Below are 26163 nucleotides of genomic sequence, written 5' to 3' on the forward strand. Positions count from 1 at the left end.
CATAAGAGATGCGGGTTCCACCCCTGGGTGGGGAGGATCCCCTGGAGAAGGAAATAGCAACCCACTCCAGTATTCTTACCTGGAGAAGCCCATAGACAGAGGAGACTGGTGGGATACAGTCTGTAGGGTCACAAAGAGTCAGACACGACTGAAGTGACTCAGCAGGCCGGCAGGCATTTATATTAAGATACATAAACGTATTGTTTGCTCAGTCATGTCCAACTCTGTGTGACCCCATGGGTTGTAGCCTACCAGATGAGATCTTCCAGGCAAGAATACTGGAGTGAATAGCCATTCCCTTCTCCACGGGATCTTCCTGACCCAAGGATCGAACCTGGGTCTAAGATATATAAATATATATATATTATATATATATCTTATATATATATAATAAGATATATATATAAATATCTTCATGCCTTTCCTGTCTGGGACCCAGAGCTATTCAACAAACTCATCTGCTGAAAACTTGGCTAAGAATAGGAAGGATGCCCCCAAAAGTGTCTGAGCAGCCATGGTGGGTACCAGAATATTCATGTTTCCCACTAACAAGAATCCCCCCGGGCTCGCCTTTGGAGCCTGTTATGCTAACTTTAGACACAACTCTAACAAGGTTGCCTGTGCTGCTCTGAAGCATGGCATCAAAGCAGAAACTAAGAAGAAAGTGGAAAGAGGACTGATACCTTCTCTGACAAGGAGAAATGAAAGGAAGAGCTCAAAAGCAGGCAGAGAAAGCCTGGAGTTTAAGGTCCTTTTGCTTAAAGAGAGCCAGCTCTAACCATCTTAGAGGCTCCAGGGCTATCCCAGTATTACAGAAGAGCATTGTGATTTAAGGTGAGGAGAGTGGCTGCTGGTCGTCAAGTGAAAGCTAAGTAATGTTTGAGATATACAGCTATTCAAGAGTATACGGTTTAGAAGACTTGCATCCAGAGTGGCTCAAATGAACGACATTTTGGCACTTAAAGAAGGAAAGCCATAAGAAATCTGGAAAAACTCAACTTTGCAAAATGGCTTTTCTGTCCACCCAGAAAAAGAGAGGAGACTGTTTAATCTCTGTCATCATCCAAGATTCTGCCCTGCCTGTGTAAAATGCAGTGAGAGAGGACCTGTTTCTGAAACAGGACGTCTGCCTTATTTGAATGATCATATTTGTTGCTGTTCAGTAGTGTCCAACTCTCTGCAGCTCCATGGACTGCAGCACGCCAGGCTTCCCTGTCCTTCACCATCTCCCAGAGCTTGCTCAGACTCATGTCCATTGAACCAGTGATGCCATCCAACCATCCTGTCCTCCGTTATCCTCTTCTCCTTCCTGCCTTCAATCTTTGCCAGCATCAGAGTCTTTTCCAGTGAGTCAGCTCACGCATCAGGTGGCCAAAGTATTGGAGCTTCAGCTTCAACCTCAGCCCTTCCAATGAATATTGAGGACTGATTTCCTTTAGGATGGACTGGCTGGATCTCCTTGAAGTCCAAGGGACTCTCAATAATCTTCTCTAACACCACAGTTCAAAAGCATCAATTCTTCGCCATTCAGCCTTCTTTATGGTCCAACTCTCACATCCATACCTGACTACTGGAAAGGATGGCAAAAATTATATACATGAAAGTGCCTTAGAACTGTGAAAGTTGATGCTGATATCAGATATTTTCATTCTTTTTCTTTTATATCAGAGCTGATATTATTTTAAACCTAGGTCTTACACACAGGGGAAACCTCCTTTAAGCCTTATTATCTGTCCTGGGAGGCCTGAAGGGTTTCCAGTCACTCGTGCCCCTCTCCATGGCCCCTGCAGGGAATGTCAGGTAAGGTTGCCCACCACACCTAGACGAGAGTGGAAGAGGCTCTTCCAGAGCCACTCCTCCCCCCACCCCCAGCCACTAAACCAGTAGGCAGTAATGTCAAGTGAAAGAAATTCTGGATCATGTGTCTCTTACCCCAGCATCCTGAACCGCCTTGGAACACCCACAGCTCTTTGCCAGGTCGAAACTACTGTCATTAAGACCACATTGCCCCCAAGTCCTTCCCCTCCCATCCGTGATCTTCTCTTCTCTCCTTACCTTCTTAGTTTTGCCCCCACCAACCATGCCCATCTCGCTGAGGATACTGTTAAATAGCAAAGAACAGGGAATCAGGGCCGAGGGCTGCTCAGACATGCCTCCTCACTTACTCCACATTACAGTGGAATTTCAGTTCCAAAAAGGCACATTTGCTGTCACCAGTATCAAAGACGTTTAGGGGCAAGGTCAGGTTCTTGGCTCGTCTGCACCCAGCGCACAGCCATACAGTCAGCTGAATACCGTGATCACACCTTTGTAAAATACACATTTTAATATCATAATTAGGATATGTTTTTTAATGAATCTTTTAAAAAATATTTATGTATTTTATTTTTGGCTGCACTGGGTCTTAGTTGTGGCATGCGGGCTCTTCCTTGTAGAGCACAGACTTAGTTGCCCCAGGGCATATGGGATCTTAGTTCCCCGACCAGGGATCGAACCCACGTCCCCTGCATTGGAAGGTGGATTCTTAACCACTGGACTGCCAATGAAATCCCAGGATATATTTTCTTGTTATACTTACACACAGCATTGAAATATGCCACGTGCTGCTTACCTGTCCTTTTTGTTTTAATTACAGATGTATATCCAAGGGAAAAAAAAAAAGGGGCACACACTTCCCAGTAATACCAACATAAATAATATGTACACTGAAAGGAAACTGTGTTCCTTAAGTTGTGGAAACTGATAGGCTATTATGAAACACATGTGTAGGATTACTCTCATGACATTTAGCCTTAGTATGACTTCAGAGCACTTCAGTGGAAAAGTCTGCAAAAAATAAATGACTGCCCCAAAGTTTAGACGCTCGGCATTTTTGACCTGAGGGAACTGGGAAACATTGAAAATATGCACTTAACTACTCTTTGTTTTTCAGCATGCACATCTCTGAAAGCCAACAAGAATTCTTCAGAATGCTGGATGAAAAAATTGAAAAGGTAAGAAGTAAAGTAACTGCATATTTCAAGGGGACTGTTGCCTCATGAGTTAAGAGTAACAACATTCTGGTGTCTGTGGTACAAAGCTGTTCTTGCAAGGGGATGGTTAGAATTAACAGCAGTCACCCCACACACACAACTCAGAAGGTGGCTGTGAGAAGGGTTAATGTATGACTGGGCTTCCCAGGATCCTGGGCTATGGCTGATCTTTCACTGAAGCGTGGAAACTCAGAGTGAGACTGGTGAGAGCCTTTGCCTAAAAAGTGTTGCCATCATTGTGTGTTGTCCACCCCTGATGCCCTGCTCTGTTCTCAGGCTGCAGGCAAGGAGGTCCTTAGTGCCTGCTTACTACATGCCCAGGGCTTCTCTGACTTCTTTACAGATGTCACAAACATGTTGCAGTCGATACCTGCTTGAGGGAGCTGGCCATGAGACAAGTAATACGTGTATTTTACAAAGAAACTGAGGCTTAGAATGCCTGAGTATAACTTAGCCAGGTTTGCAAAGCTAATAGCAGTAGAGTTAGAATTCCAGCCCATGTCTGTCTGACTCCAAAGCAGAACCTCCAAGTCACTTCTCCATATGGGTGTGGATTTTATAATGACGGGAAGATTCAAAGTTGATCCATGTGGAAATTTAACCCATATTTATGCTCTCAGAGTGCCATATGCAAATCAATTGAATGAAGAGTAGAATATGGTAATCATTAAAGGTTTGCATGCTCATAGAATTTCAATTTATCACTGCAGGGAGTGAATTTTAAATGCTAAAGTCATACATCTGAGAACTGTAATTTGAAAGCCTTATTCTAAAGAAGAGTTAAATTCTAAATTCAGAACATATCCCAACTATGGTTAAGGCATCACAGACCAAGTTTACTTTTGAAATGTTTTCCATTTTAATTTTTATTTCTTTTTTATGGTTTGTGGTCCTTGAGTATTTCTTCATGAATTCCTAGGTTATGTATTTATCAGTCAGTGGAAGATAATGAAGAAAGTCTTAAATTGATCTTTATTTCAGTAGCAGACTCCACTCTGAGGTAGACCCCTGCCCCAAAAGAATCATTATGAAATTTTCTAATGTACCATTAAAAGACCAGCATATATTACCAATGTAAAAAATAGAAATGGGTAATGAATTAAAATAATAATTTAATCTATAGTGTTCATCGGCTGTGCTCACATACTCATTTGAGTATATATTTTTCTTTTTTACTTTTAGTGAAATTTTAGCTTATGCATGACTTTTTAGATTGAAAACATCATCTAAGAATAATTAGCAATTTTCACATATTGATTCAAAAGCTGACTAACTTGCTGATAGCATTTTGTTTTCAGTAAAGAGAAACCTAAAAAGAAACATTTTGTTCCCACTCTAATGGTGAAGAGTTTTTTTCTCTGTTTGGATTATTTCTCCTGCACTAACATTTTGGCAATAAAAATATATGCTTATTAGTTAGAGGTAATCTGCAAAAATTGAAACCTAAATTGTAAGTTATCTTTTTAAGCAACATTTATAAACCCTGAAAAAGTGTTTAAAATTATCTAATCTCTTTCCAGTGTGTCTCCATAATTGAAATTCTACCTCTTGTTACTCAAAACTGAAATTCATTGTTCTCATCTGGAATTCAATTTCCTGTCTTACTTTGCATCTAAGGTGTAGACAGTCATGTGTTTAGTGCAACAAAAGCGAAGTTGATAACTTGATCATTTGTTTGGTGTAACTTTCCTTGGACAAAGGAGAATTAGATTCAGCATAAACAGTGTTCCCACTATATATTGAACACATTCATATTCAAAAAAGGAGCGGTTATATAATCTGTGATTATTGCCCAGTTACAGGTTTCTAAGGGAGTTTTCTATCAACTCTGAGCCAAACTTTCCTGTTTCTCCTCCCTTACCTAAAGTTCATCCTTCTGAATTTTGTGAATATGCTGTCCTTTGTATCATCTAAATATTAAGCCTCCCTCAAATTAAAATATTTTGTCATAATTATATATGTTTGGCCTAATATAATCTTCACAATAGTTTACATAACCAAAATTGGAAGTTGCATTCTTGTGAACTATTTTGCTGACTTTTTAACCATTGCTGAGTATTTCTTTGCTCCAATTAGCATGTGGACAATCATAAATGCAATTCAAAACTATTCTTTAGGTTTTATGTTGTTGTTGTTCAGTCGCTAAGTTGTATTCAATTCTTTGCGACCCCAGGAACTTCCACGTCCCTGTCATTCAGTATCTCCTGGCATTTGCTCAGACTCATGTCCATTGAGTCAGTGATGCCATCCAACCATCTCATCCTCTGTCACTCCCTTCGCCTTTTGCCTTGACTCTTTCCCAGCATCAGGCTCTTTTCCAGTAAATCAGCTCACCTCATCAGATGGCCTAAGTATTGGAGCTTCAGCTGTAGCCATGGTCCTTCTAATAAATATTCAGGGTTGATTTCCTTTAGGATTGAGTGGTTTGATCTCCTTGCAGTCCAAGGGACTCTAAAGACTCTTCTCCAACACCACAGTTCAAAAGCATCACTTCTTCCGTGCTCAGTCTTCTTTATGGTACAACTTTCACATCCATACATGACTACTGGAAAAACCATAGCTTTGACTAGATGGACCTTTGTCAGCAAAGTAATGTCTCTGCTTTTTAATACATTATCTAGGTTTGCCATGGCTTTTCTTCCAAGGAGCAAGCATCTTTTAATTTCAAGTCTGCAGTCACCATCCGCAGTGATTTTGGAACACAAGAAAATAAAACTTGTCATTGCTTCCACTTTTTCCAAATTTATTTGCCCAGAAGTGATGGGACCAGATGCCATGATCTTAGTTTTTTGAATATTGATTTTCTAGCCAGCTTTTTCACTCGCCTCTTTCACCTTCATCAAGATGCTCTTCAGTTCCTCTTCACTTTCTGCCATTAGAGTGGTGTCATCTGCATATCTGAGGTTGTTGATATTTCTCCCGGAAATCTTGGTTCCAGCTTGTGATTCATCCAGCCCAGCATTTCACATGATGTATTCTGCATAGAAGTTAAATAAGCAGGGTGACAATATACCACCTTGAGGTACTCCTTTCCCAGTTTTGAACCAGCCAGTTGTTCCATGTCCAGTTCTAACTGTTGCTTCTTGACACACATACAGGTTTCTCAGGAAACAGGTAAGGTGGTCTAGTATTCCCATCACTTTAAGAATTTTCCACAGTTTGTTGTGATCTACCTAGTCAAAGATTTTAGTGTAGTCAATGAAGCAGAAGTAAATGTTTTTCTGGAATTCCCTTGCTTTCTCTATGATCCAATAAATGTTGGCAATTTGATCTTTGGTTCCTTTGCCTTTTCTAAATCCAGCCTGCACATCTGGGAGTTCTCAGTTCACATACTATTGAAGCCTAGCTTGAAGGATTTTGAGCATAACCTTACTAGCATGGGAAATGAGTGCAATTGTCCAGTAGTGTAAACATTCTTTGGCATTGCCCTTCTTTGAGATTGGAATGAAAACTGACCTTTTCCAGTCCATGGTTCCTGCCGAGTTTTCCAAATTTGCTGACATATTGAGTGCAGCACTTTAACCGCATCATCTTTTAGGATTTTAAATAGTTCAGCTGGAATTCCATCATCTCCACTAGCACTACCTTTGTTTGTTTTATGGGGTTGACTTAAAAAATTAAACTCAGAGCTTCATGCTGAAAATTGGACTCATTCTGAAAGGGCTTGATTTTTGAGATTTAATTTTTCTCTGGATTCCTTTTTTTCTTCCTTAAATTGTTAAGAAGCAAAGCTGAGTGAATCTGTAGTGATTTAAACCTGCCCTTCCTTGATTCATCCTTTGTATTTATTGAATGTCTCCAGGGCATGATACCTCTCCTCTCCATACCAAAAGAAATCTCTGCTCTGTCTCCTCAAGGTATATGCAAAAGTACCATTGATATAAGGAAACAAAGATGATATTTATTGTGAAATTTCGTATGGACGACTCTACTTCCCGAGTGGCATAGTGGTAAAGAATCCACCTGCCAATGCAGGAGACACAAGAGACATGGATCAGGCAGATCCCCTGGAGGAGGAAATGGCAACCCACTCCAGTATTCTTGCCTGGAAAATACCATGGATGAGGACCCTGGCAGGCTACATGGGGTCGCAAAGAGTCGGACACAACTGAGCACGCGCACATGTACACACACACATACACACACACACACACACACACACACACAACTTCAGAAATAATCATGGTGCCAAGCTGCAGTTTACTTCTGCACCACAACTGGGCAAGCAGTATTGTAAGAAGTTATCTGTGGCAAAGAAAAGCAAGAAGCAAAAATGAATTAATTATTTAGCACTTATGAGTACCAGGCATTATGCGATGACTCAGGATAGAAAAACAGGAAATGGGGGATACAAAATAAGTAGGAAACAGTCCCTTGCCTTGAGGAGCTCAGTTCTAAAAGCAAATGTCTTTGAAAAGGTAATTATTTTAAGCATGGAGGAGTCCTTCACCCAGCACCCCCACCTCCACTATCACCGAGAGTCAGGTGTTCCTTTATTGAATGCAGATGTTTCAGGAGTCAAGTGCTGAAACTTGAGGTCCATGAACCAGGCAGTTAGGATTCTTTGGCCACTTGACACCGTCTCACTCTGCTGGCATGAGGAAAGCGAAGACACTGAGCTGCATCTGAAGATGACCATGGGAGCAATTTTTATCAGGAGAGCAATGAGAGTTCACAAGAGCATTATAACCTCTGATCTACATTTCCTTTTCCTTTTGGAAAGTGAAAATCCTGTGAAACAATGAGAGCACCTCATTTATCTTTACCTCATTATTTTTTACTCAAGTACTTACCTGTTGTTCTGTGACAATCTGTAGTTGTGCCTGACAATTCACAGGCTCCTGAATCTTATGTAAAGTGATGACATTTGCCTAGTATTGCATCTTAAAGAAAATGACGGTTCACTGCAGAGGAAGATGATGATTTTAAACTTGTCTTTCAGTATAATCAGAGGAGAAAGAAGAGATCTAGATTATTAAAACGTGGCCCTGTGGAGGAGTTTTTGAATATGATACCAATGACAGATCGCATCAGATTTTAATATATGCTTTCTAAAATAAAATATTTAAATTTACTTGTAAGAAGAAGAAAAAGTAAATACATTTTTAAAGTATCTGCCTTAAGAGTATCTTTTCCAGGCAAACACAGGGATTTATATTTTGTTTTAGGAAGATTTAAGAACAGCAGCCAATGACTGGGAAATCTTTTGCCTTCTGAAAGAGAACTCTGAATATTAAATAAAGAATGTCTCGGCACAGAGCTATTTGCATCTAGTTAGTTTTCCTCAAGCAAGGCATCTTAAGTGTTGCATCATGGGCATCTTTTGGGAATTTTGTTAAAGTTATAAAAACACTCCCTATAAAAAGGCACATGCTATCATATACACAACATTCTGAAGTAAAACTTTAGAGTTTATATCTCTCTGGAGCCTGCCCTTGGTCCCCAGGCAAAGAACCCGTGCATTTCACTGGTATGCTTTGCTCAGATCCAGGGCCCGATGACACCCATGAGCACCCATGAGTCTCATCAGCATCTCGTCTTATTCATGTGTATCTCTGACTTAAAAGAAAATTAGGAAACCAAGCACAGATTAACTCCAACACAACCCTGTCTGCTTCCTTTCTCATCTCCCTTCTCCTCTTTGAAAACAGCTCATAGTACTTCACCACCCCCGCCCATGGGTGAGCCGTCAGCGTGCACTGCACTTCACATATTCCTGTACAATTTTAAGACTCTGCCTCTGTTGACCGGAACTATTCAATATGACATTTTGAGGAAATGTCTGAGAAAGAGCAGCGTGTGGATTTTAAATCAGCTGATTTTTAAAGATGCTTATCTGTAGACCTCTACATCTATGGCAAAATCATTTATACTCAGAAAATGTTTGGGTTTGTGAAATGGCCTGAGTTCCTTGGCCCCAGAACTAGTTGGTGAGAAAGATCACGATAAGTCTGCATTTCTAAGTTTATTTCAAGGGCTCCTTTTCTTAATATTATGTCAGAACTCCGTTATGAATCAGTGTGTCGCAGATCAAAAGGTGTTTGCTTTCCATCTGGTGAAGAGACTGACTTGTGTGTAATTATGAGCTGTGATTCTGGGTTCTATGTATAAACCATTCCTGTAGTAGAGAGTTTAACCTCAGAGCTGCTGTAGAATCGAAGATGCTGTCTGGCACCGGCAGGTGATGATAGGCTTTACCTTCAGGCGGTGCATTTAGAGGTTTGCCCACCAGTGATGGGAAACACGGGACTGTTTTATCAAATCCTGAACAGTGTCACCCGGCCTGCCCCATGTGTACAGATGAAGTCATAGCTTATCCCTCCCAGCCAGCTTGCCAGTTCTGATAATAACCCGGACCTTCAACACTGGCAAAGAGATGCTTTTGGCGGCCTGCGTATTTTGGAAGTGGGCTGGGCTGCCAGTATCATTGCTTCGAACAGTTCCTTGCTCCACAGCAAACACAACAGGGCCCTGCTTTTGCTAATAACCGGACCATTCCTGTGTCTCCTTTCCCTTCATCCCCCGCCTCGCCTACTCTCTGCCCTGTATGCATCTTGCCTCATTCATCGGCCAAATTAAAGCTGTGATTACAACGGTAAGGACGTGACTCAGCCCTGTTTTGTTTCTCTCCCTACTACATAGCTTTATGCAGGTGACTTCTTACTGGAATTCAAGTTGAAATGTACCACGTACGTGCCTGCGTGCCGTCACTTCAGTCATGTCTGACTCTTTGTGACCCCATGGACTATAGCCCGCCAGGCTCCTCTGTCCATGGGATTCTCCAGGCAAGAGTTCTCGAGTGGGTTGCTATTTCCTCCTCCAGGAGATCTTCCCCACCCAGGGATCGAACCTGCATCTCTTACATCTCCTGCATTGGCAGCAGGTTCTTTACCACTCATGCCACCCACTTAGTCACGATGGTAATAGGTGCAGGAACCACTGGTGATGTGTATGCACACCGTGGGCTTTGAGGATCCCCGCGTTCCCCAGCATCCCAGGTAGCTACTAGTCATGGGGGACACAGCCGAGGAAAATAAAGCGGGCGGCAAGCCTAGAAGAAACACAGCACAACCAGTCTCCACTCACTCTCTTTTTTTCTGGAGGGCTTGATTTTCAGAGAATTCTCGAGGTTCTGTCAGCCTGGCACCTGAGAGAGTAGCAAAGGAGAGAAGAGTGCAGGTTCCAGAACAAGGGAGTACAAGAATGCAGACAAAAACCATGCCTTTTTTATGAATGTGGTGAGGCTGACTGTGCTCTGAGCTCGGCGGCAACATGGGGCACAGCTGGTGAATGGTGCCGTTTTGCTGGATGTGCAAGGGAGGACCGCCCGAGAAGCCCCTCAGCAGGGAGACAGTGACGCAGGCTTGAGTCATTTTCTTGCCTGGTTCCCTATTGGCTTCTCCTTCCCATCCTCTTCCTCGGCTGTCTGCTTCCCTTCCTCCCGTGGCTTTTCCACTCTTCGCCTCTAGCAGCCAGGGGACATTGCTTTAGCCATGCAGAGAACACCAGGAGACAGAGAGAGGAGAGTGCCAACCTCTGTAACTGCTGATGTTTTATTAAAGAATCTCGAAAAGGACTCGAAGCTTTACACAGATGGTATCCTAAGGACGAACACTGGATCTTATTCGTGTGTGTTTCCCTCAAACCTAGCAGAAGGCCTAGCAGAGGGTTAGAACGCGTTCTCCCCAGCCGTGGGCCCAGGACACGCACTCCTCGCTGCGCTCCGGGCCTTCTCTCCCTTGTATCTGGCTCGTTCACTGCCCTGTGCCTTCTGCAGGCAGGGACCTCCCATCCGTAGCTGCAGTCCTCTTCCTGGCCAAATGCATGTGCTTCCTCTTCTGAAAGCAGTCCTGCTTCCTGTGCCTTTTCCTCACCCCTCTGTGTAGGAAGAAAGGAATGGAACCAGCTTGTCATACTCTCCTGTCTCTGGTTGGCTAGCCCATGGAGCAGGAAGAGAGTCAAACCCAACATTCTCCACTCTCTCCATCTGTGACTGGGTGGGCCAGTCGCCATCCATTAGGCCTCGCTGGGGGACGGGAGGTAGGCGAGGGAATAAGGAGAGGTTGCTGGGTTCTCTAATCCAGCAAGAACTCTGATTCTCGTTGACCAACTTCTCTCAGTTAAAAACTGTAAGGAAAGGAGGTGTGTGCTTAGCTCCCAAAACCTCTAGCCATGTTCAAAACAAATTCTAGGGTATGAGAAATTTTTTCAGAACAAAGAGCTCTAAAATTTGTCTGGAAGGCACATCTTTTTCAAGAGGCATATCAGGGCCCAGTGGCTAAGGCTCTGCTCCCAATGCAGGGAGGTTCTGTCCCTGGTCAGGAACTAGATTCCACATGCCATGCCACAACTAAAGATTCTGCATGCCTTAGCGAAGATAGAAGACCCCATGTGCTGCAGCTAAGACCTGGTACAGTCAAATAAATAAATCAAAATTAAAAAAATTTAAGGCATATGGGTTGAAATCCCAGACTTGCTAAAGCCATTGTCCTGAAGGAAGTGAGTCTTAAAGGAGACGTATGAGGCTTCGTGTCCTACAGGAAGTGAATCCTAGGGGGAACCCACGGGTCTCCAGTCCACCAAGTGCATTCCCCTGGTGAGGGGCGAGGGCGTGGTATTGAAATCTTAACTCTTAATACATGCTGCTGCTGCTGCTAAGTCACGTCAGTCATGTCCGATTCTGTGTGACCCCTTAGACGGCAGCCCACCAGGCTCCCGTCCCTGGGATTCTGTAGGCAAGAATACTGAGAATAGACTAATTGAAGACATCTCTTTGAATTAAATCCATCAAGTGACCTGGAAATCTTCTGCAAAAATACCACATATTTTTATAGTGTTTCATTTTATCATTGTGAGGAATCAGGTATAACCGGGGAAATTGTTATAATATTAAGTGAAAAAAAATTTTAATTGTGTCTATCATAGGACTGAAACTATATAAAAATGGTACACATATGGTCAGAGATTTAAGTGAAACTTTGAAAGCCTTCTGATTTATTAGGAAGACAGGTTTCCAAGAAAATTTTTTAATTTAATTTCAATTTTGATTGATGGTTTTCTTATAAAATAAGAACAGTTTTATAAAATGGCCTTTTGGAGAAGTCTGGTCCCATCTGGAGAGAAATCTTTCTTAAAATGAAAATCATATCTGCTGTTTGAGCTCTTAGGAAGAGGGCCTCTGAACCCACTGATGATAATTGTATTTTCTGTGACAAGAGTGGGCAGAATAGAGCCTATGGGCCAAATCTAGCCCACCAGACAAGCATAGCTTTTATGTGTTTAAATGGTTGAGGGGAACAAAATGCAGAATAATATTTTCTGATATGTGAAGCATTATGTGAAGTTCCAACTTCAGTGTCTACAAATAAAGTTTTCTTGGAACACAACCATGCTGTTTCTTTTACTTTTATCTTTTGCATTTTTGGCTGCCTTCATGCTTATAGCTGAAGTCGAGTTGCATCAGAGACCCTTTGGAATGCAAAGCCTAGAATATTTACTGTTTGGCCCTTCACAGAGAAAGTCTCCAATCCCTGGCTTAAGACATGGCCCGGGGACATGGCATCCCGAGTCCTGTATCCTTGCTTTGCTCTGTCCTCAGTCTTGCTCACCTCCTCATGGGGAAAAGAAAATCATTGAAGTCACCTGAGTGCCAACATCTAACAAAACTTGAGAAATAGCTCCCTTACAGCATCTAAAATATCCTCCTTTTTGCCAGTAGAATGAAGATCTGGGTTTAAGAAACACTTCATGTGTGCTTGCTCAGTCGCTCAGTCATGTCCAACTCTTTGTGACTCTGTGGACTGTAACTCACCTGGCTGGATTTCCCAGACAGGAATACTGGAGTGGGTTGCCATTTCAGGGGATCTTCCTGACCCAGGGATGAAACCTGAGTCTCCTGCGTCTTCTGCATTGGCAGGTGGATTCTTTACCAATGAGCCTCTTGGGAAGCCCAATAAATACTTCATGGGGGTTTTTTAAGCTGTTTAGTTAATACATTCTCTCTTGAAAATGAAAAGGTCAGTCTACTAGGATTCTTGTCACTGTGCTTATTATCATGGTAATCATTCCTATATATGGTCAAAGAAGCAGTCAGAGGCTGTCATACTCCTCCCATTCATTACTAACGAGATCTTTTTCCAACTGAAATAATAACGCGCGAGTCTAATTAGAATAAAGCTCATTACAAACAGGCATGGCCATTAATGCCTCGATTGAGGCGTTAATGAAATAAGCCGGGGGAGGAGACTTGAACAGCGCAGCTAATTATGTCTGCTTTTCTTCAGCATTACCTCAAAACTTGTTATAAATTGCTGTTGGGCTGTAAACGAAAATGCTGCTGAAACACTCCCTGGTTGAAGAGGCTCTGACACTTGCAGCCCCAAGGAAGAGGTGGGGGATTGGGGGGCATCTGCTCCTGGCCCACAGCCCTACAGGAGGAGGAGTGAACAGCAGCCCCTGGGGGTGTCCTGCGTTTCACTGTTCCACTCTTTTCCTGTCTCCTCCGCATCATCTTTGTTCTGGATTCTGGCTGGTAGTTCACACATGTTCAAGGTGTGGAATGCAGCTTTCATGGCCCTGTATTCTTGGTTCAAGGATGGAGCTTAAATGTCAAGATTCCCACAGAAACTTAGATTCAAAGTTGCTGCTAGATGGTGATACATGGGAAAATTTCTGTGGGAAAAGGTATTTGATGGACAGAGAATCAGGATGGCCCATTAAATTCTGCACCGCAATACAGCTGGGGCAATCGTGTTTCATTAATCAAGACGTTCTTTAGTGCCCAGAAAGCCAGACCATCCCCCAGTGCAGGGTAAGAGGCTTCCAAAGAAGGATGACTGAATCAAGGAACAGAAACTCAGTAAGCCCACGATTAGGAAGAGAGAGGAGGAAGATGAATCACGTAAAGGAAGCAGGCAGGAGGTAAGAGAGTTAACATAATGCACAGTCCAGAAACCTACGGAGGTTCCCAGTGTCCTTCAGAGGGGTATGGGGAGAGGAGGAGGAATTCTTCATTTGTCAGGTAGCCTGCTTTATGATGAGCTTAACAACGTATGTGCTGTGCTATGCCCAGTTGCTACAATCATGTCCAACTCTTTGCGACCCCATGGACTGTAGCCTGCCAGGCTCCTCTCTCCATGGAATTCTCCATGGACTGTAGCCTGCCAGGCTCCCCTGTCCATGGGATTCTCCAGGCAAGAATACTGGAGTGGGTTGCCATGCCCTCCTCCAGAGGATCTTCCCTACCGAAGAATCAAACCAGGGTCTCCTGCTCTGCAGGTGGATTCTTTACCACAGGAGCTTCCAGGGAAGTGTGCTTCCATATAAAAATAAGCCTTGTTAAAGCAAACTTCTCTGAACTGCACAAGGATTCCATTAACTGTTCAAAAAGACAAAGATGAGAGTGCAGTTCTCCTCGGTTCCCTTACTCTGCTGCTCTCCCCGGGTGCCCCTTCCCAGTGAACTCTTTTACTTTATCAGCAAGATAAAAAACAAAGATGAATAAGAGACGTGCTCTGTTCTGCACCCTGTAGTAAGGGAAACAAACATTTGGGCTACAATTACTATAAGGCGTGGTGGTGGGATGGAAGGACCACCGAGAGGGGAAAAGACCAAGTCTCCCTAGAGCTCTTACTTGATGATGTTGGAACATGATCATAAGACTCAGTAGCTAAGTGAAGGCGGGGGCTTCGCTCTCATACTCGCTCCTTCTCAGCCTTCTCTTGCTGTGCTGTGCTTAGTTGCTCAGTCGTGTCGGACTCTGCGACCACATGGACTGTAGCCCATCAGGCTTCTCTGTCCTTGGGGATTCTCCACACAAGAATACTGGAGTGGGTTGCCATTCCCTCCTCCAGGGGACCTTCCCAACCGAGGGATCGAACCCAGGTCTCCCGAACTGCAGGCAGACTCTTTACTGTCTGAGCCGCCAGGGAAGCCCTTTGGATTTTAGTAAATTTACCAAACTGTGTGACCATCAGTACAACTCAGTTTTAGAACATTTCCATCACATCAGCAAGATCCCTCCTGCCTGCTTACAGCCAGTCCCCTTTCCTACCTCCAGCCCCAGAGAACCAATCTGTATATATATTTTTTAAATGTATTTAGGTTTTATCATTGCTATTAATTAACAATAGCAATGATTGCTGTAATAAGGGTGTGAACAACTTTATGACTCATAATACATATTACAAACTACTTTCCAAAGCAGCCATACCATTTTACGAGACTGTAGAGTTGCATTTCATTGTATGCTCTCAAGAATTTTTAAGTAGTATCTAATTGTTTTCCTTTGTATTTTTTGATGACAGAAACAGACCATTTTTTTATTTGTGTGTTTACGGACTTTATTTGTTCTGTTTCCACTTTGTGCCCTTCCCTCTTACTGAGATCCTCTTAAGTTAATTTTTTATTGGTATGAGCTTCTCATATAACTTGTCATTTACATATTGTATGCTGCTGGTATTTTCCCCACTGAGGTTTGCCTTTTTATTTTATTCTTTTTTTTTTGATATATGCAAAGGTTCATTTTTACATGATCAAATATGTCCATCTTTTTATTTTTCTTTGTGATCTTTGTCCGTGCCTTTGAGACTGAAGCTATTTCCCTCTCAAGAGCTCTGACAGCAGTTCAGTTTTATCTTCTGTTTTGTCTTGTTAAGAATTAACATTGTTTTTCTTGGAATCTGTCACTTCTGGTGACCTCCTTTGTCAAATACTTAATGCTTACCTATTTTAGGCTGTATTACTAGGATATCTGATTCTGTGCCAGTGACTTTTTTGATGGGTGCACTAAGAATGAGAAAACTGACACATATGCAAGAGAGGGAGACCTGGGAGGAAACCTTGTTATTCGCAGGTAACGGACCAGGGAATGCTATCAGTCTGGGAGGACCCAGCCTCCGGTTGCTAAGGCCCCAAGTCCACCATTCTGTGGGAATTACAGGGAGGCAGCATTTGGGCTCAGCTCTCAAACACTTTAACGGGCAGCTTGGGAAAGTATCTGACATATTCCAGTGAAAAAGAGGAGGCTCCCTGCCCATAATGTGGTCATTGGAGGTCTGTTCCATGTTAGGTGTGAGGTCAGAGAGGAAGACCTCCAGGTCCTCTTCCAACTGCAGAATCTCAGATCTCTCTAGATACTGTTCCTACTTTCATTTATTCAACAAATATTTATTGAGCATCTAATATGTCACTGGTGCTCGTCTAAGCCCTGGGGATGCAGCAGTGCAGAAAACAGTTTCTGCCACTGGATACTTCTATTCAAGGGGAAGACAGTCAGTAAAGAAACAAATTCATATATTCATAATGTCAGGTAAAGATAGGTAATACAAGTAAAAATGAAGCAGAGTAAGGAGAGCTGTTTTATGTTACAAGCTCAGTGAAGACAATGAGGTGACATTTGAGCAGAGGTCTAAACAAAGCAGGGGCTTCCCTGATAGCTCAGTTGGTAAAGAATCTGCCTGCAATGCAGGAGACGCCGGTTCAATTCCCAGGTCAGGAAGATCCACTGGAGAAGGGATAGGCTACCCACTCCATTCTTGGGCTTCCCTTGTGGCTCAGCTGGTAAAGAATCTGCCTGCAGTGTGGGAGACCTGGGTTTGATCCCTGGGTTGGAAAGATCCCCTGGAGAAGGGAAAGGCTACCCACTCCAGTATTCTGGCCTGGAGAATTCCATGGACTGTATAGTCCATGGGGTTGCAAAGAGTCGGACATGAATGAGCAACTTTCACTAAACAAAGCAAAGTAACAGATGGGGTGAGGTCTGAGGGCAGGAGGAGTCAGCCAGAAAGGAGAAGGAAGGAATAGCATCCAGGCCCTGAGGCCCCACTTGTGTGAGGCCCTGAATGCAGAGAAGCGATCCAGCGGTGAGCCCAATTTCTCACATAGTCAGTTTACTAACAGTTGGATCTGCTGATCTCATTTTTCAGTATCATCATAAGAGCTATAATTTATTAATTCCCATGTGCCAAGCTTTGCTGATCACCTATGTGTGCTGCTGCTGCTGCTGAGTCGCTTCAGTTGTGTCCAACTCTGTGTGACCCCATAGACAGCAGCCCACCAGGCTCCCCCGTCCCTGGGATTCTCCAGGCAAGTACACTGGAGTGGGTTGCCATTTCCTTCTCCAATGCATGAAAGTGGAAAGTCAAAGTGAAGCCGCTCAGTCGTGTCCGACTCTTAGTGACCCCATGGACTGCAGCCTACCAGGCTCCTCCGTCCATGGGATTTTCCAGGCAAGAGTACTGGAGTGGGGTGCCATGTGTAATGACTGCTAAGTCTCACAACAGCACTGCAAGCTAGGTCCTCCTGTCCCCTTTTACATATGGGAAAACGAGCTCACTGCTTCCTCTTGGGAATTTTTATCTTGGTCCAGACTGCCCCACTGGGGAAGTGCTCAGTTCACAGCTGTCTGTTACATGCTCAGTGTGTACGGATTAGGCCAAATGCACACGTCTATAGAGAAATACTAGAGACTTTTGGGATAAACTCACACCGGAAACTTGACAGCCAGCCCTAGCCTATTTGCCTACTTAACTTGAGGAGAAAAAGTACAGTAGGCATTTAGGAGGAATAATTCCTTTATTTGAAGTTGGTCTCTGAGCTGGGCCTCTTTAAACTAGCAGAATACAACATCATGAGAATGCCCTTTCCTTCACTACACTGTAATATTGCTAATTGTAAGCCTAGAACTTTCAACAAGTAGAAAATCCTTATCCTAGAACCTCAGAAATGTAGGAGTTGACATAAACTTCCGGTTTCCAAGAAAATCATGCAGACAATTGAAGAGGACATGGAAACTACACCAAGTAAGAGTGTGGTCAGGGAAAGTGTTAGTTGCTCAGTCGTGTCTGACTCTTTGCAACCTGTGGACTGTAGCCCACCAGGCTCCTCTGTCCATGGAATTCTGCAGGCAAGAATACTGGAGTGGGTAGCCGTTACCTTCTGCACAGGATCCTCCCCATCCAGGGATCGAACCTGGGTCTCCCACACTTAAGGCAGATTCTTTACCATCTGAGCCGTGGTAGGCAAAATCTCCTTAAGATTTTTTTGAATCTGCACCACATGCCCCTCTGCTTTTTCAAACAACCCCTCCTTGTCAGCATCATCGTGAGTGTCCATTCTTCACGCTATGGGGGCCTCGTGGGGACCTGGCTGTCTGTAGCTTTCAGTGTATCCTTTGCACAAGGGCAGAACTGTGTCTACCAGCCCCTAATTCTGGCTGCATAAAGCATCTCTACAAAGACCTCCATTTTGCCATCCCTTTTAGGGGAAAGGCCATGCTTTGGGCTAAGAGAACTGCTGTGTAGCTCCCACACCCAGCTCACTCCTGCTTCCTGTCTTCAACAGCTGAAGGTTTTAAGGTTCTCTTTTTAGCACAGTTCTTTAAACTTTAAGTGAGACATGAAGTCACGCTACAGTAACAAGCTCCTCTCTTGCCCGGTAGAGCCGGTGTGCAGGTGGGGTCCCGCGTGATGCCGAGATGGGGCTGCCTCCGTAAGTTTTCTCAGGCTCCCCTTAAAATGACACTTGGCCATATGGGAGTGCTTACTCTCCATGTTTTTGATTTCCAAGTTTTCTATTCATAAAATAATTGGTTCTCAGAACTGCTGACAGGTGAAAATAACAAAAATAAAACTGATTTGAATTTAGTCATCCACTCACTACAGTCATTAACAAAAGAGGCAAGGATTAGCCCTGTGTTCTGGGCTTCGCTGAGATTTTCCCACAAGTAACAGCGCACAGGACTCCTACCTACTTTGCAGGGTTGGTGTGAATCACCAATGAAACAGTGTCTTCAAAGCAGCTGATGCAATTTTCTTTCTCCTTCTCATAGTCATAATAATAATTTCAGAGGAGCAAATGCTAGGAAAATGAAAGTTGCTGCTTGGGGTTGACACAGAGGGTTTACAGAGATTTGTCCCTTAAAAAGTGGGCATGTTCTTTTTTGTATACAATGATAGATTTTTTAAATTCTAAAGTGCTTTACAATTTTCAGAATTTCACATACATGATTTCATGTAATCTCATAATAATCCTTTTTTCCCCTACCCCTTAAAAGCGGGCACTTTCTTATGGCAACAGTAATCTTGGAGGGTCTGAAACACTCCCTCTGCATAATCCTGTAACTCATTTACAGAGTTGGAGACTGCTTTATCATTGAGTACCCTAGTTCATGTGAGTGTCTGTCTGTCTGTCTGTCTATCTATCATTGCATCCAAGTCCTTCCTTGTGGATGAGGTGTCCTCTGAACCCCACATTGGCCAGCTGGACCTTTGCTCTGATTGAGGCTTTGTAAGAAGGGAACGGACCTAGGTGTCTGTCATAGAAGCTTTATTGGAGCACATGGAGTTCTGGCCCATCTGGGGTGCAAGGCTGAGGTGGGGGGAGGGGTTCCCCGACACCTGGCGGATTACCATTTGTGATGACAGTTCACGCCCCCCATCAGCCACAGGAAAGGTGGTCCCTAATCTCCTGCCATGGCCTGAACAAACACGGGATTCAGCAGCAACAGTAGTAATAACAGAAGCAGCTGATAGTTATTGACCACCCGCTAGATACTATATTTTTCCCATTTGATCCTGATCACAACACAGTGAGACAGAGACCATGATTATCCCTAGGGTGTCGAGGCCTAGTGATGTGCCCAGTGTCATATAACAGTGTATGTGTCCACATACACATGGGGAGAGTCATCTTTCCTTCCCTAATAAAACCTCCATGGAAACTCCTCGAGTCCACATTTCCCCTCCACCCACCCAGCACCCACCCACAGGTCTGCTCTCTGACCCCGGTGAGTTGTTTCTGATAGATGTGGGTGTGTCCCATTTCCCACAATGGAGAATAAACCCCCCATGCTCCGGGTCCATGAGGACTCCCTAGCTCCCCATTGTGCGGCTCAGGGAGTGTCTCCGGGGTGGTCGAGGCCAACAGCAGCTGGCGTCTGCTGGGGCAGTGTCACCAGGGAGGGGTCGGGAAGAAGACTGCTGAGTGCACACTTTTGTCAGGATTGGTCACCCTGCCCAGGAGACATTTTCATACAGCAAGTAGAACAAGCCTAGAGATGGCACCAGGTTCAAAACCTCTGCCAGGAGCAAGGGTGAGAATCGGTAGTGTGATAGAAGAAGCCAAAAGTCTGCTCATTGGTGAATCATCCAACGAGAACAAGCCATCTGGGGCCAGTTAGCATGGGGACAGGCCACCCTCATGCTTTCACAGGCCCTGAAGACTTCATCATGTGGCAACATTTTACTTATCTAACACACGTGTATTTGTGTGTGACACATACAACATGTATAAAGTTATGTGCCAGGCAGGACTGAATCACTCTATTAACTCACTTAATCTTTAGCAGCCAGGTGAAGTTGGTACTGTTGTTATCTTTGTTTTACAAATGAGGAAAGTGAGATGCAGGGAGATAACGTACTCAGAGTTAATGTCACAAAGCCAGGATGACCACCCAGCCAAGTGGTACAGCCGTGCACTATGGTGATGCTGAACTATTAAGAGAATGTGAGCTACTTCCCAAACAGATGTTGTGACAAAGAAACAAGCCATGCATTTGAGAAATAGTTGTATGCAAACTTATTATTTTCTTTATGTTTTAGATACGTTTAGGAATAAGCCTATTTATTTAGACTTATTTAGAAATAAAAATTTTATTTTTTGTAGGTATTTAGAAAGTTTCATTTTTAAAGGAACTTGTTTCCCCCACAAACTGAAAAACGTAGTGTGTATTTAAAAAGAAAGAGGTTGGGACTTCCCTGGTGGTCCAGTGGTTAAGATTCTGAGTTCCCAATGCAGGGGGCGTGGGTTCAATCCTTAGTTAGGGAACTAAGATCATACATACCGCACAGTACAGCCAAAATAATAATAAGAATTTAATTTCATTAAAGAGCTCCATCTCTCCGCACTGCCGCTAAGCCAGTTGTTTTTGCCCCTGCCCCTAGCCATGGTCAAGCCCCACCCCCACGTGTTTCTCTAGGTCTAGGTCATGGGGAGGCTTGGATGAGAAGCACTTCAGACAGTCAGGACATGGCTCCCACTTCTGTTGAAAAGAAGACGTGGCCTATGGTCACTTATACAAAACCCTAAGATGTTAGCACAGGATGTTTGCAGAGACCAAACCCCAAATACCACCTATAAGAAAGTTAAAGATGTGTGCATGACCTGCCAAAGACTGGATGTTGTGTAAAAGCTTTATGACTTTAGAAAACTTCTGGCACTCTCTGGGCTTTGCTTTTCTCATCTGAGAAATGGGAGATGGGACCGTGCCTGACACCTAGGGCTGTGGTGGCAGAATAAGCCACCACAATACTACTTGGAAAGTGCCAAACACGGTACCCAACATGTACTTACGAAACCTGAGCATCGTGTGATGTTCACTGTTCACACCTCTGTAATCCAGGGGTCAAGGGCTAAGTCCTGTTGAGTCAGTATGATTGTCACTCCAGGAAATCAGAAACAACAAACAGAGACACAGACTGAAAGTAACTGGAACTTGGTCACATTAATAGCCTCTCTCAGGAGCCAAGGTCCGCGTCATCCTACATGTATCCTTCCCAACCTTGGTTACTGAGCCTCTTGTTCTTCGGGATACCCTTGTATCTTTCCAATACATTCCTCTTTTTTTTTTTTCTTAAAAATAAAGAAAGAAAGGAAGTGGTCAAAGATATAAATAGTATGGATACGTGACTTTATTCAAAACCCTTATCTGTGACACTGTGAGACAGGCAGGGCAGAGACTTGTTCCCATGCTCTGTGAGGGATTACAGATCACAAAACTGTGTGCTTTGACCAAGACAGTCAGTGACGGGACATGTGGAACTTAAATCCCGGACCTAACTGTGCCTTCATAGAGTATATACCCTGCTGGAGAGAGGATGATATATGTTCAAAAGTAACAACTGGATGTCGTTCTTAAGCCTCCAAGTAACCTGTTTTGTATAAGTTCTGGGCTTGGAGATGCAGCTGTGGAATGCTAGCAGCCTGGCCCTAGGAGAAAGGGTCTTGTTCACGGTTCACTTTGTTTTCTCCTCTTCGTGACAAAATGGTCTCCTGAATGGATCATCCATTTGGTGATTATGTGGTGAAAGGCTGAGTCTTGTCTGTGCCTAGAATAATATAAATCCTTACCAATACAAAGTGAAGTGAATGAAAGTGAAAGTAGCTCAGTCATATCCAACTCTTTGCAACCTCATGGACTATACAGGCCACAGAATCCTCCAGGCCAGAATACTGGAGTGGGTATCCTATCCCTTCTCCAGGGGATCTTCCCAACCCAGGGATCCAACCCAGGTCTCCCACATTGCAGGCAGATTCTTAACCAGCTGAGCCACAACAGAAGCCCAAGAATACTGGAGTGGGTATCCTATCCCTTCTCCAAGGGATCTTCCCAACCCAGGAATCAAACCAGGGTCTCCTGCATTGCAGGTGGATTCTTTACCAACTGAGCTATCAGGAAAGCCCTACCAATACAAAACAAAAGCTTATTAGAAGCTTGGTAAAACTTCAAAGCGACGATGTATATACAGTTTACAAGTTGGTCAATGTGTATTTATGACTTACATACCTGGTGCCCAGCAGTCACTGATGGAGCCTGGGTTTCACTGCAGGGAGACAGAAACTGAGAAGATGGACTGCAGGTAACCATCTCAAGCTCTGCTTTGAATTTCTCATTCACATCTTATTCTTTTCTTTTCCTCTCAAGGGTCGAGATTATTGTTCGGAAGAAGAAGACATCACATAGCACCAATCCTACCAGTCAAACCGGGAGCTACTACTGTGTAAATAGGTTACACCCCAGTTGAAATCTTTGCAAAGGTTGGTTCTCTTCAGCGAACAGCACTATAGCAAAAGAAGATCGTTCCATATCGTATGCCCCATTAAATTACAGTGTTTCTTAATGAACTTGCAAAGGAATATTGCTAAAAACAAACAAAAACTGTTATCGAACTTTCTTTGTTGCTGCTAGTTAAAACTTGTTGCAACTTTTCACTTCTCTCAGTGTCCAGGTCTGCAGCAAAATTCTGCAATTTCACCTTAAAGATACTGTTGGTTTTACAGATGCTCTCCAACCTATTTTCTAAAAGACGAGGTAGTGGTGAACTCAGATATCCAACTTCTGTTCTAGACTGGTTCCGCTTCTAAGACAAGCGCCTCCTTCCCCCTCCCTCCTCCCTGCCTCCCCCAGCAGTCCAGAGCCTTGCTTCTCACTGGCAGTGTTGTGCTTTGGAGATGGGATGGTTGCTATGGCAAGCCTAGTTTCTCTGCTGAGAAGAAGTAGAGATGCTATTATCAATTCAAAGCATGTCGTGACATGACTCCTGGAAGTGACATAGGAGCGAGCAGCAGGTGGTTTCATTTCCTGGGTCTCTTAATCAAAGATCAAGCTTGCAACATCAGTTTTGCTCAGATGCAGACGGAAGTGTGATCACAATCATTTTGAATCCCTCTTGCCCACTTTTTTTTTCTAAGAAAATAAACATTTTACTGTTTTTATGTATCCTTGTCTTCTCCCATTCATCCAGCTCAGTGTTTTATGATGATCCTGGGTGAGGAAGCTGAGTCCTCCTAGCAATGGCACCTTAATGGCTCCCTACCATCCCATGTACAACCCACCACGCAAGTGCAGTGCTGGCAGTGGTCAGAGGTGATGAGGGGGACACCCCACAGCTCGTTAGGAGGGCCTGAAACCACCCCGTTCCCTTTCACTTTGTCAGCAAATAAACCACCCTACTTCCTAATCCTCTCCCTTCAAGATGTCACGTGAGCCTTGCCACTTCCATTCTCTTGTTGGCAGCACCGGATGGTGCAGTGAAAAGCGTTTGCCGCCTGGAACATGTAGTATTCCATTGACACTGGTGATGATTTCCAGAGATGCGAAAGCCAAAGCCCCGGGCCGTAGTGGGGAACGTGAACTGTGGGTTTGGTAGAGTTTATTTTTCCATATTCTATGAAGAGAATGATCTCTTCTCAAAGACAGAAGTAATATTTTTAACACATGTTGTCACAAGTAAATAGCAATCAAAAGGAGAAAATAACTTTTGTATTTTTTTAACACGTCCGATAGCTTTGACGAGCGTTCTCTTTGTTACTTCTGGGGGAGGGCACCCTGTTCATTGCCACGCCAGCAGTCCAGGTTTGGATTTGTTCCACACACACAGACACACACACACAAATACAACACATAAAAAGCACTGTATGTTTCTCTTTGTGGGGTTATGAACACAAAGGGCCTCACTATAGCCCCTCTACTGCCCTCCGAAGGTGGGTAGTTAATACGTTCTGGGCGGTCAGGAGGTTACCTGCCACTGAATAGACTAGGAAGCTTAGTGTGGTCTCGCTGTGAAGATGAGCCTTGACTTGAAAATCCATCCGTATAGCTGATGGCACCACTAATGTGTCCAGGGAGAAGTTCCTTATCTCCTTTTGGACCCAGCAGCACACACCAAACATAAGGGGAAGGAAACTCAGTCAGGCCCTAGAGAAAACGGACTCAAACGTTAGCAACAAAAGCCCTTCCTTCTTTCAGCCGGCAGCGGCAGCTATTTTGGGGAGCAGCTGTGGTTGTTACATAAACAGAGACGCAGCCAAAATTTCAGGCTTTTTATCCTGCTTCAAGCAGAAAAAAATGCAGAGAGAGTTCAAGTCGCCTAGGGTTTTACATCCCCTCCCTTTGTATGGTTTTTTTGGCCAAGTGACTAAAATAGTTTTCCTCAACTGTAAACGAACTGCTGAGCCCCACCTCAAACTTGTGCACCGGAGACTTGGTCACTGTTCCGAGAATGACCTTTTCCCGAGATCCCTTGCTCTTATCAAGCAAGAACGAAGCAGACACAGAACGCCTTCCATGGGGTGTCTCAGATAGCGTCTTCCCAGAAAACCACCACCTTCAACCGAGATAAAACATGCTCACGTCGTTTTTCTTAGGGTCACGTTTAACATTTTGACACGACACACACATACACAGAACCACGTGTCCCTTGGAATCTGATTTTTGAGGGTTTCAAGTGTCGTTTCTGTGAACCAGTGGCTGTTCACCTGGGTTCTGTCCTCCGGGTTTAACACTGGCTACCTCGCTGATGTGCAAAAGTCATTTCACCTGCAGACACGCGTGGTACACTTAGATCTGAGAAACGGGGCGGCCGAGCCGGTTAGCATGAAATGCTTGATTATGTTAGCAACACTCAAAACTGTCTGTTTTCCATTTGTCGGCTTTAATCATAAAATTGTCAAGTGATTTGTGTTTGTATTTGATTTTTTTATGCCTTCTGAAAAGGTCTAACGCAAAAACCTGTTGCCTTTCTCCCCCCTGCCCCGTGTATGTGAACGTTAAGCACACTGTCTCAGATACAATGAAAAAATAATCTGGAAGCTAGTGCTTCTGCTGGCTGTTATCTCTGAGGCCTCAGGGAGATGGAAGGAGGGAGGGAGGGAAAGGGGCTGGCGGAGGGAGGTAGAAAAAGGATGAGAGATGGACCCAGGAGCATTTAGGACAGAGCAGGTCGAGGGAATGGCCATGGGCCGGGTGCGATGCAGGATCCAGCTGATGAGCGGCCAGCGGGCAGGGCGGACTGTCGGCAAGATTTACTGCGGGATTACTCACGCCTTGTGTGCTCTGAGTTGTCGAATTGTACAAGTTCAGCAGTCTGTGTGTATCTTTCTTTTGGTTGGTGGAGATTTGGGATCACGGAGTACTGCTGTCATAATTGAATGCGTGTTTGTTACTGTCTGAGAAGCTTAAAAAGAGGTTTTTTAACCTCAGTGATGCCTCCGAGCCCCGGGCTGGAGCGCAGGGCGGTGTTATGGTCTATTTAGGGACAAAGAAGGTACAAAGTCTGGGGACAGAAAACTAGGTCAGCCCTCAGACACAGCAGCAGCCACCCCCCGGCCTCCTGGGAGACAGGTCTCTGTCTAGGCGTCTGCAGTGCCCAGGGTCTGAGGTCGGGCTCTGATGCCCAGACTAAGGAGGAACCTCCGTTCTTTAGTCCTCTGTGCAGTGCCAGCCTCCTCCACCTCCGTGTCGGGGCCTCCCCCAGGTTCCAGGGCTACAACAGGAGCAGGCCCAGGGATGATGGCGCCCCCTTTCGGTCCTAGTTTGAGTTACAACTTTGTCCCAATTTACTGAGACTTCTCT

General features: G+C 44.2%; 1 protein-coding gene across 2 annotated transcripts in view; it reads left to right on the forward strand.

Annotated features, from left to right (window-relative positions):
* The window catches only part of C16H1orf21 (chromosome 16 C1orf21 homolog), a 242356-nt gene extending 218827 nt beyond the window's left edge, over positions 1-23529 (forward strand). For both annotated transcript variants that reach the window (XM_070768563.1, XM_070768562.1), the window contains 2 exons: positions 2933-2993; positions 22735-23529. In XM_070768563.1, coding sequence (XP_070624664.1) covers positions 2933-2993; positions 22735-22773 — 100 coding nt within the window. In that variant the 3' untranslated portion in view covers positions 22774-23529. The remainder of the gene's footprint in view (positions 1-2932; positions 2994-22734) is intronic.
* The last annotated feature ends 2634 nt before the right edge of the window (positions 23530-26163 follow it).

Source organism: Bos indicus, chromosome 16, assembly GCF_029378745.1.
Source record: "Bos indicus isolate NIAB-ARS_2022 breed Sahiwal x Tharparkar chromosome 16, NIAB-ARS_B.indTharparkar_mat_pri_1.0, whole genome shotgun sequence".
Lineage (NCBI taxonomy): Eukaryota > Metazoa > Chordata > Mammalia > Artiodactyla > Bovidae > Bos > Bos indicus.